The sequence below is a fragment of the Stigmatopora argus genome, chromosome 4 (assembly GCF_051989625.1).
Source record: "Stigmatopora argus isolate UIUO_Sarg chromosome 4, RoL_Sarg_1.0, whole genome shotgun sequence".
Taxonomy (NCBI): domain Eukaryota; kingdom Metazoa; phylum Chordata; class Actinopteri; order Syngnathiformes; family Syngnathidae; genus Stigmatopora; species Stigmatopora argus.
This window is the reverse complement of record NC_135390.1, coordinates 9,898,988-9,911,303: the sequence shown is the minus strand read 5'-3', so window position 1 is coordinate 9,911,303 and position 12,316 is coordinate 9,898,988. Positions and strand designations below refer to the sequence as shown.

General features: G+C 38.1%; 1 protein-coding gene across 1 annotated transcript; it reads left to right on the top strand.

Annotated features, from left to right (window-relative positions):
* The first annotated feature begins 491 nt into the window (after positions 1 to 491).
* On the top strand, positions 492 to 3,794 carry ino80c (INO80 complex subunit C). The gene is made up of 5 exons (XM_077598923.1): positions 492 to 763; positions 2,233 to 2,361; positions 2,453 to 2,564; positions 3,154 to 3,221; positions 3,310 to 3,794. Exons 1-5 carry the CDS (start codon positions 593 to 595, stop codon positions 3,439 to 3,441), a joined length of 612 nt encoding a protein of 203 aa, XP_077455049.1. The 5' UTR covers positions 492 to 592; the 3' UTR covers positions 3,442 to 3,794.
* The last annotated feature ends 8,522 nt before the right edge of the window (positions 3,795 to 12,316 follow it).

The window sequence follows — 12,316 nt, the reverse complement described above, 5'->3', positions numbered from 1 at the left end:
AGCCTAATATGCAAGATTACAAAACCACTCAAAAGACCCATAAATATTATTATTTGTATTAAAGATACAGTCAAAGCGCAAAAAGTTCTAAGTATGCCCTCAAAATTCGCAATTTAAAAAAAATATTGCTTTATCCTTAATCAAATTATCAGAAAATACTCTTTTTGTGAAGGTTTGTGCATCAATATTTAGACCCAGATTAGAAATTGTATTTTGTACTAAATAAATAATGACTGAACTGACTCCAATCTTACTTAAAAAACGTGTACTAAATTCCTCTAGGTGGCAGCAATAGATACCTTTTTATTAAGATTCTGTCCATCCATATTATAAACTACAGGACGACCGTATACCTACACACGGACAACAAACATGTGTTATCTCTATTAAAATTACAATAATTATCATATTTTAAAAATAATTTTATAATATAACTTCCGTACCAAATGTATGGTAAGTTAATGCATAGGTTTTAATGTGAAAGGCACACTGTGCCGGAGGTAGAATAAATCAACATCCGGGTGACCCTTGTTGGGGTGTTTAAAGCTTCTTGCTCGTGCTAAACTCTATCAAGTCGACAAAACACAAACAAATGGCGTCTCAGCTTCCTATTACGATCAAAAACCAGACTTTGGCAGCCGGTTCAATTGCTCTGCGGGGGAAGAAACGTCCTTTTAGTCCGGCTGTGTCAGTCGCTCAGCCTCCCGGCGGAGGCACCAAAAAGAAGAAAGCTCCACTAATGACACAAACCACACTGAATCAGGTAGGACAACAATTAGATTTACAAGCCCAAAGAGCTTTTAATATTCAGAGTCGAAATACTTCTATTTATTTTCTGTTGCAACGTTTGTTTATTGCACTGTCCAAAATTTCCACAACTATAGTACTATATGCTGATATAGTAGGGACGTGGAAATATATGTCAAATTGTTCGAAGTATAATTGAAGAGATTCTGTCAGTAGGACATGATTTTTTCTTGCAAAATGATAGCATCTTTGCAAATTCTGCTATTCTACCGGTGCATAAAATGTTCCATTGATTACTATGGGCAATGGGAAGCATTTTGTGATCTGACTTTCCAATCATTCACAATGCAGTATTTCAGCACTGAACAAAGAGAAGGTTATGTTAAATGTTCAACAATTGAGCATCATCGGACGAAGCATAAAACAATTATGCGATCAAGTTGATTAAACCCTTGTATTGTGTTTGGTTTTGTGGCACCTTTTTCAGTATTCGAAAAACGGATTCCACTGACCTAAACATCATAAAGCACGGGTCCCCAAACCAGTCCTCAAGGTGCAGATTTTCATTAAAACCAATGAAGAGGATACATTTTACCCAATCTAATGTCTTAAAAAGCGGCCCAGCGGCTTGGGTGGTTAGCTCATCGGTCTCACTGCTCTGGGGTCGGGGTCCTGGGTTCAAATTTAGGTACCGTATTTTGCTGTTTAATATACCCCCCTCATTTAATATACCCGGGTATATTAAACGGCTGTGGTATATTAAATGGCGCACAAACAGGAAGGTACGATCCACTACGCACTCTTTATGCCGTGACGGGGTAAGAGAAAGTCTGTTGCTGACAGCGATTCAGAGTCTTTGTCCGACTAGTAACTACTACTCACTGCTGAATAAAGTCTGACTTGGAATTTTATTGAACTTAAGTATCTATAATTATGGCCCCATAAACACCATACAAATCTTGCCAAAAAAGCTGAGGGGGTATATTAAATGGCGCACAAACGGGAGGCTCAAAAAAAGCAAAAATCATTTAATATACCCGGGTATATTAAACGGCAAAATACGGTAGGTCCACCTGTGTGGTAGGCTGATTGGACACTCTAAATTGTCCCTAGGTATGAGTGTGAGAGTGAATGGTTATCCGTCTCCTCGTGCCTTGCGATCGTCTGGCCACCGATTCAGGGTGTCCCCTGTCAGATGGGACAGGCTCCAGCACCCCCCGCGACTCTAGTGAGGATGAAGTGATTCAGACAATGAATGAATAATGTCTTAATAATGTAATCAGATGATAGCAGTAAGGTGCTGCTTGTTTCAGCAGAAGTTATATTGGTTAAATAGTCCTTGCTGGATCAGTTGGAACAAAAATCTGCACCCACTGTGGAATAGTTTGGAGACCCCCATCATAGAGGGAAAATGGCACTGTCAGGTTATACTTGTTCATGGCCGCCATGTGTTGACTTTTCAAATATTGAGTTTATTCTAATCAGATGTCACCGGTGGAAGTTGTTACTGACACGAAGGCCAGTGGATTGGTGGAGAGCACACCATTAACAAGCAGCAGCACCAGCATTGAATGCACTGTCACGCCACCGCCATTCAAGGACCCCTCATTTATGGTGAGTGACTGACATTTCTTTTAAAACTTAATTTGCATATGACTATGGGCCTTTTTCCTCATATGCTCTTGTTTTCTGTTCATCTTGACAGCACTCTGGGATTGGTGGAGCGGCGGCCGGCAAAAAGAACAGAACCTGGAAGAATCTCAAACAAATTCTGGTTTTGGAACGAACTCTACCGTGGAAGATGGATGACCCAAACTGTGAGTAAAGCGTTTTTTACAGGCACACACATGGACTGTAATACACATGTGTCAAAGTGGCGGCCCGGGGGCCAAATCTGGCCCGCCGCATCATTTTGTGTGGCCCGGGAAAGTAAATAATGAGTGCCGACTTTCTGTTTTAGGATCAAATTAAAATGAAGAGTATATATGTATATTAAATTTCCAGATTTTCCCCCTTTTAATTCAATAATTGTAATTTTTTAATCATTTTTTTCTGTGTTTTTAGTTCAAAAATCATTTTGTAAAATCTAAAAATATATAAAAAAAGCTAAAACAAACATTGTTTTAGATCTATAAAAAACTGAATATTCAGGGATTTTAATCCAGTTCTTTTAATCAATTTATTAAAAAAAAATCTAAATATTATATCTAAAATGTTCCGGCCCACATGACATTGAGTTGACGTTAAAGCGGCCCGCGAACCAACCAGAGTCTGACACCCTTGATGTAATTTATTCTACACATAGTGGTATTCATCAGACTTTAATACCATTGGCATTATTTAATTCACACACTAACCTGACATCTCTAATTTAATCATCCAATTCTCTTCCCTTTGAATTCACAGACTACAACATTGATGCTCCTCCTTCTCTGAAACCATCCAAAAAATATTCCGACATATCGGGACTGCCTGTAAGTCATTTTATGGCTGAGTGAATTGCTGTCATGATTACTCAAACTTTCAAACAGTGACTTCTTATTATTTTATGTGTTCCCTCAGGCAAATTACACTGACCCACAGACCAAACTACGCTTCACATCCACAGAAGAGTTCTCTTACATTCGCCTCCTCCCCACTGATGTCGTTACTGGCTACCTGGCCCTGCGGAAGGCAACCTGCATTGTACCCTGACATAAGTCATATTTGAATGGTTTTCGAAACTGTCAATGTGGGAGGAACAAAATCCTCACCAGTGGAGCGACAAATGTGGACAGCACTGAACAGACTAAGGAAAATGATAAGAAAGTGATATTAATCTTTGTTTGTTTTCCTTCATCTAGCCTATTTTATTCTCAGAATTGATTACAGCTGGACTATTGTGGTGTTTTAGACAATTCCCCTATCCAACAAGCAGACTTCATCTGTTCATTCAACAAGTCTGGATGTCGTTGAGTTAACCATTCAATAGACAAAAAATGCTTAATACTATATATTTTTTTCAATGAAAATCTGTAATTCCAAATAAACCTATTGTGGTTTGTCAACACTGCCTAAATGCCTTTAATGTCATGTGAATGCAGTGTTTTCATCCTCCTGAATTTAATAATTTTCCCCTTCCAGCTGAGAATAAGCCTGCAGTTATCCATCAATGCACGATGGGTTTTTTCCATGCTTTGGTTTATGCAGATTTGATAAACTAAATGAAGTTAAATTATACGCTGTTGTTTTTCTAAATGCAACACGGTAATACCTATACTAATGCCAGCCAAAAATAGATGATTTACATTTTAAAAAACACTTGGCGAAAGCCATTTCCTATTTATTCCTATATTTTGGTGAAGATGGAACACAGTTTTCTTCGATTTAGTTTAGTCATGAACACGTTCATTTTCTATATTGTAGGCTGAAAACCAGCATTTGGGCCTCCATTGTTCGTGAGGAAAAAAAAGCATTAAGCATTGTTTTCAGCTGCAGTGGTGACTGTCTTGTTGCTATGGGCCTGCAAGTGAAGCTGATGGTGGCAGTCTACTACATCTGTTCATGTGAGAGCAGCACTTTGGTTCCTGCTGTGGCATCAAAACCTCAACACAGTGATTAATGAGGGGCAGGACAGGTTGTGCCAACACAGCATGCCACCTAGTTGTGCGTCTGCGTGCGTGCATGCATACACGTTTTAGGGCTGCTGTGCTAGGGCTTTGCATCCAACAAATTGTAGATAAATTATTGCGTTTGAAGATTGCAATGCACCGCATCATTATGACGACTGATTCTTGTGTTTTGATTTATTTTATTCACGTTTGCAAATAGCTCTCATTGCAATTCTACACAACCGCAGCAGTCAAACATTTATTTTATTTAGCACTTGTCCAACTAATTACACACCATGACACCAATGACGAACGTCTAGATTTCATTTCATTGTGCATGTGGGTTGAACAAACGCTGTGAATGTTGAATAGTGAATATATGAGTATTTGACGTGACTCAGTTTGATAGTGGTAAGACACTGTTTACTATTTATTATACAGGGAGTTACAATTTGTATGTAATCATGATTTTTCCACCATTTCAGGTAATTCTAGGCCATAAAAAAATCTAATGAAAAACAGTATGGCAATAGGTTATTCTCTTATGTGAGTGACATGGTGACATAAATTGTTCTTACGTACTTTGCACAAACACTTTGCTAGTTTTTTTCGTGTAAATGTTTTTTAAAATTAAAATTACTTTTTAATTTTACTCCCTTTATGCCACTAATATCAACAGTAGTGCATCTAAGGCCAGTGTAGTTCCATCACCTCTGCGTGTGCATAAGGCACAAAACAAAATGTTGTATGTGTGTATCTTAAACCAAGGTCAGAATGATAAATAGCTACAATACTTGCAACAATAATCAGGCGTGCCATTCCACTTTATCACCACACAAAGGGGCTAGATAGCCGTTGATTCTGCTGATGGGGGGGTTCTTATGTCGGTAACTATTATATTAAGTGCTAGAATTTATGCCATAAAATCAATTAGATTTAACGAAACAAGTGATATTTTTGAAACGGATTTTGAGTAAAACAACTCATGACACAATTCCTGAATTGGTTATGTAATACAACTGGTATATGATGTAGACGAGCATCATTAAGAAGCTAAGTGTCTCTTGATGCCTTCTGAGAGGACACTGTATTATACACAACTCGTGTCTTGGGAGGTGCATGATAGCCTACAAACGAGCGCCATTTCTGTGCTCATTTGGTTCCCCGCTCTTCTCTCTTTCCTTGTCACTGTGATATTGCCTAATGAGGGAGAAGATGCTGTCTATGCCGCCTAATGTTGTCACAATGTAAGGGGGCTTTTCCTCACCTTGTACAGCACGCAGAAGACTAACGTCACTTGTACATTGACACTGTTTTCCTAATTACGGCTGCAATTAAGGTATTTTTCCTTGGCCTTGCAAAGGCCCATTATGGATGATTATAAGAAATTGACTTTTTTAGTGTTTGTTTACAAAGATTTGTGTGTCTCGAGACAATTCTTCTCTAGGCAAGTGATATGTTAAACAACCACATGCAACAAATCTTCCGATTTCTGCTTATTTCTGAGCTCAAAACACCTGTATCTATATACTTAGCCCTCAATCACAATGTCTCGTAGGGCTTCACAGGCCAATGGTTGAGAAAAATGATGATATCCTCTGATCTAAACCCCACAGAAGGGCACGTCAAAATACCCATCAGGTAGAAGTGAAACGGTAGACTAAAATGTTATTTCAGTTAAGTTCAGTTTCTTCGAGTGCTCAGTTTGGTTTATTTTCACTACCCCCAAAAAAAATCAGAATTTGAATATAAATGTAATTTAATTTAATTTTGAAAACTCGTGTAAATATAAAAAATGTAAACATTTTGGTTTATATTTAAAATGAATTAGTCTCTGAGTTAAATAAAAAACAAAACAAAAGAAATTATAATAATGTAAGAATTCAAAAACCTTATAGAATTAAAAATTAACAAGTTAAACTGGGAACTATGAACCTGGGCATGACAAATGTGACTACTCACGATGAAAGTTTATGGCTGAAAAGATTTGTTTGTCAAACGTTTTTGCAGAAAGCACATATTAAGTTGCAGTGACAATATAAAGCCGATGTGTACGGATCAGTATTCATAGTGCAGACGGTTCAGATGCATATGCAATTTAAATCCACATATGAAAGAGGCCCAGGTCGGATTTGATAAAATCAGAATTGATCAGTGGACATAATTTTAGATGCCTTCATACAGAAACTCCCCTAAGAGTCCTGTTCCACTTGCAGTGCCTAGTTTGTAGTAAAAATGTTATGGAAAAAAAATGCATAAAACATAAGCGAAACGGTACGCAACGAAAAACGCCGAACATGCAAAACCAACCAAAATGGTTCAACACATTCACGTGAACCATCACAACTCTACCCTAAAAAAAAATATAATATGTGTGATCTTGTAGCTAATCATTTTAACAAGTGCGCCTCACTTTTACATAACTGTGCCGCTAATTTACAATGTAACCGCCCACACACACTATACACTTGTTTGAATGAATGCCTAAACATAAATATATTTACCCCATGTCTTCCAGACTAACCAATTATTAAAAATCAAACTGTTTTTGTCTTAGATTATCTGGATCCATCACAAAGTGTGAAAAACGTTTGCTGCCTGCCCAACATTTACAGAAAGGGAGTGACACCATTAAGCACATGCTTACAGATCAGGTTGTGAATTATAGAGATATTTTCTCGGGTTCAGGTACTTGTAAAGATTACATGAGAATATACTCGGACAACATTGCACAGTTGTGTAATTTCACATAAGCATTTGAGATGGCAACATTACAATTTTTGGACAGTGATTTTGCCATACTTCGCCAAGCAATGGATATTGATAGGAATAATCTGCTTGTTTTGTACTACTATTAAGCCGCTAAATGAGCAGTCAGTAGTTCTTGCCGTTGAGTGCGACAGACAACTTCCGCCTCTAAGCAATGGTAGTGGAAGAAAGAACAAAAAAGGCAACGGCAAAAGAGTAAGAGTTCCAGTGGCAAGATTTCGGACCTGTTGGTTGACTGTTTATAAGGTCTTTTTAGAGCAATTGTTTGTCTGACTTTCTGTTTGAAGATTTTATTCAGTTCTGATGGCTTTGAAATGATTTATACAGAGAGAAGAAGAGAAGAAGTAAATTTATGTAAATCTCTCCCTGCTCTGCCCGTGACTGCAAAAACTGTCATGTAGACCTTTGCCTGGTCTCCCTAATCCTACCTTCCAGTCTATGGTCACATGTAATATGGGATGTCATTAACGACCTTCCTTTGTCCTGTCCCGCAATATGGTGGATGGATTTTCAAAGATGATCCATAGGCTTCGATCACAAACTTCTTTTTTTTAAACTGCACAGCAATAAGTAGTGGTGGTCTACAGCGCATTAAAAATATGCAATGATGTATTATTTTGCAGCTTCAAGGCCCACTGTCTTAAGAACCAGGAAATTGTCATATGTTCTATTGACAGTTAAACTTCAATAGGGTTAAATATGGTTCAATCTTTGTTCTAAAATGCTCGGATATCCATTAAGTCATTTTCTGAACCGCTTATTGTCACTAGGGTTGCGGTGGGTGCTAAAGCTTCTCCCTGCTATCTATGGGTACAAGGCGGGGGACACCCTAAATCGGTGGCCAGCCAATCACAGGGCACAAGGAGATGGACAACCATTTACACTCACACTCATACATAGGGGCAATTTACAGTATTAAACCAGCCTACCCTGCATGTTTTTTGGGATGTGGGAGGAAAGTGGAGTACCAGGAGAAAACCCACGCAAGGCCAGGGAGAACATGCAAACTCCACAGAGTGGGGACTGACCAGGGATCAAACCCTCAACCAAGAACTGTGAGGCTGACGCACAAACCTTCAAACACTTAATGCCAACGCATGTCACTATTGAGCTATCATATTATTATTATTATTATTATTATTATTATTATTATTACTACTACTACTACTACTACAACTACTACTACTATTATTTTTATTATTATTATTATACTATAGAAGTGACACTGATTTGTCTGGTGGGAACGTTGTGGGGTGTCTAAAAGCAAGGGAGATAGAATATTTAATTTTTTTTACCGAGAACTAGCTTTGGAGAGCAACCTTTCGATCAGATAAAGCCTAAAAAGTGTCTTGCAGACGGACATGGCAACAGTTGTAGGGGAAGAAGGGGGAAACATAAAATAAAGTGACATAAAAACAGGACTACAATTGGCTGACAACAATTTCACCCCGCCTTCTGCCCGTTGTTAGATTTGATAGGCTCCAGTACCCCCGGCGACCCTTGTGAGGACGAAGCGGTTCAGAAGATGAATGTTTAAAAGCAGGAGCGCTTCATGTGAAAAGAGTATTTTACTAAACCATAATAAAGAGTTTATAGAATAATTATTGCATTTGTATTTCTTGGTCAACAAATATTTGTCGAAAAACCAGGAAATGTGCACAATGCTATAGAACACGTGTCAAAGTGGCGGCCCGGGGGACAAATCTGGCCCACCGCATCATTTTGTGTGGCCCGGGAAAGTAAATCATGAGGGGCGACTTTCTGTTTTAGGATCAAATTAAAATGAAGAGTATAGATGTATATTAAATTATCCTTATTTTCCCCCTTTTAAATCAATAATTGTCATTTTTTAATCATTTTTTTCTGTGTTTTTAGTTCAAAAAACATTTTGTAAAATCTAAAAATATATTAAAAAAAGCTAAAATAAACATTGTTTTAGATCTATAAAAATGGAATATTCATGGCTTTTAATCCATTTATAAAATAAATCTAGATATTATATCTAAAAAGGTCCGGCCCACGTGAAATCAAGTTGACGTTAAAGCGGCCCGCGAACCAACCCGAGTCTGAAACCCTTGCTATAGAGCATTCTTCCTGAAATGGACTTGAATACAGTAAAATTCTGTTTCTGAAAAGCCAGGTCTACTGGTCTTTTGAAATTAACGGGTGTGTGGTGAGAGTGAAAATGGTAAATTGAAATGGAGAGTAGTTAAATAGTGCATTTAACTATTTGTTTTGTAACTGTGCCCAAAACGCTTCACATTAGCTCAAATGCTTACAGTCACATACCAATAGTGTACAAGCAACCCATTGGGGCGAGATTAGGGTTTAGTGTCTGGCCCAAGGGCACTTAGATAGTGGGAAGTTGTAGTCAATTTTTGCATCACGGACACTTGGGTCACAGCAAAAGTTGAGCTCGAAACTATGCCAAGGTTGCTAAGTATGAAGTGGGCACATACTTGCATAACATGAGGCAGTTTCATCACCAATTTCATTTTTTTTTGTTGGTTTGTCTGGATATCTTCATTTGATCCATATAGTTGAAGGTGTAATAAATGTCTGTTAAAATGATGGTCTTTCAAAATGGAGGAGCCGGTATCTGCAGGGTAGGAAACTATAGGCCCTGAAACTGCTTTGCTTTCTTATGGTGCCTTCCTAGTGAATGGGAAGTTCAAGGGTAAATTGGACACCATTAGATATGGTGCTGGTGAGTGCATATTCTTTATAAAATGAATGACGGATGAGCAATTGTGGATTCAATTAGGCTGCAAAGTCAATGTAACAGATGACCAGTTGTTATTGTTGGGCTTTGGAGGTCAAACAGCAAAGTATCATCAGATAGCTATAATCAAGTCATTCACATATCATTACACTTGAAGGGATAAAACCCGGCTAATCCCATTGAAGAACCAATAAGTGTCCTCTCTCACAGGTTGACTTGTTTCTTGTGTGAGTACGCACACATGCAGGCATATGGGCAGGCAAGAAAAGTAATTCTTCATGTTGATAGACAACGATTGTCCTTCAACCAACATGACCACATTTGGTGTCTCCTCTCTCTGTCCTTCTCTTCATTTTCCTGCGCTGTCCCTTCCTATCTCCGCCCTGTCGTTTTCTCCCACTCTCTCTCTCTCTTTCGCCCTTACTCTTTCTACACTCTCTTTCTCTCCAGCGAATGAGTTTTTGCCCTCCTGCCTGCCTTTGCTGCTGGCTTGAGGATTAACACGTTGCTTTGGGCTTTGATTGATAACTCCTCTGCCTGTCTGTTCCTCTCTGTCAATTCCCAAATCTTTGTTTTCATGCATTGATAGAAAGTGTAGTTTGAGTACTTTAGAAACATGTTACAGTTTTGTAAATGCATTTAGCAAATCAAAGTGACAAGGACATTGGGCACTCTCATAATAATCAGACATTTAATGCAAATTACAAGTACTTAATAGTCAAAGTTACTGAGTCCCTGTCATGTCTTTTTCCAGGGTTTAGCCACAAAATTTGCAAAGTCAAAAACACGGACTTTCACGCAAAGTAATTGGTATTTTTCGATTTTGAAGGACCATCTCAACAAAGTGTCCTTATTGTTGTGTTTCCATTTTATAAAGAGGAAAAAGTAAATGGGCAGTAAAAAGTAGTACCATGGTGAGCGTCATATTATTCTGAATATCGACTGTTGTACAACAAGAATTCTGGTTTCTACTCTAGATGTCCTGATGATGCTAGCCAAAGAATCCACTCAAATCATTGCATTGTGATCCAATCAACAAGGAAATGGTTTATAATAGTTCCCCAAATTCTATCAGGGAGGATTATTTATTAGCTTCCTGGTCTACTTCCTCTTATTGGAACTCGTCTATCTCTGTGTAAAGTTTTGCTCATTGCAGATCAGGGGTGTCAGACTCAGGTTGGTTCGGGGGCCGCTTTAGCGTCAACTTGATTTCACGTGGGCCGGACCATTTTAGATATAATATTTAGTTTTTTTTTTATAAATGTATTAAATGAACCGGATTAAAAGCCCTGAATATTCAGTTTTTTATAGACCTAAAACAATGTTCATTTTAGCTTTTTTCTAAATATATTTTTAGATTTTACAAAATGATTTTTGAACTAAAAACACAGAAAAAAATTGATTAAAAAATTATAACTATTGATTTAAAAGGGGGAAAATCAGGAAATTTAATATACATCTATACTCTTCATTTTAATTTGATCCTAAAACAGAAAGTCGGCACTCAGCCCGGGCCGCCACTTTGACACGTGTTGTAGATTGAAGCACAAATATCCAATATGGTATCCACGCACACTGAACTGGGTTTTAGCCTTCCAAATTTAGCCTGATTAAATTATTAAGTGCTGTTAAGTGAATGAAACCTCTAATTTTGTACATCTCTAAATTTGTGCACAGCACCCTAGACTGGTCGCCGGTCTCCCGTAGGGCACACAGGGAGACAATCGACCATTCGGACTCACAATCATACCGCTACCAGCAGGAATCAAGCCCACGCCTGCTTGCACCAAAGTCAGGCGAGTGAACCACTCCACCATCAGGTCTTTCATAAGCGTCATTTTTCTTTTTCTTGGCCAATGTCTTCTTTCTTTAAAACCCACGTTTTTCTTGAACTATACCCAATGTGGTTTAAGAAATATTTAAACAATAATAATAAATGATATAATTTAAATTAGCATAAAACCTCCAGACTACTGAGGGACTGTGCGGTAACCTAAGTCTCAGTCTGCAGAAGGTCCCCACCTTGTGGAATTCCTGTGTGTGGCTCCAGTTTTTTACCTAGGTCTACAATGTCTTTTATGTCTTGTGTCTGTCTTGCTACTGCAACCAAGAAATTTCCCGAATACAGGATGTAATAAAGTTCTAATCTAATCTAAATCTAATTTACTGTATTCATTGATGAATTGTTGCCTTTACATGAATTATTTTATCACACTACATTTTATTATTAATAGTTGAGTGAAAATAACAGTAAATTGGTATGTTTATCTTTGAATTTAGCTACTTCCCTACCATTGGGCAGTGAGAGTGATAGCTGAAGGGATGTGACCCAGCGACCTTTTGCACGACAGATGGAACCAATCTCGCCATTCCCAGACACACCATCTATCCATACTTAGCAGAGTGTGTGTGTGTGTGTGTGTGTGTGTGTGTGTAATGATAACTACTGGTGCTACTGCTGCAAATGCAACTCAATGTCTCTGTGGTT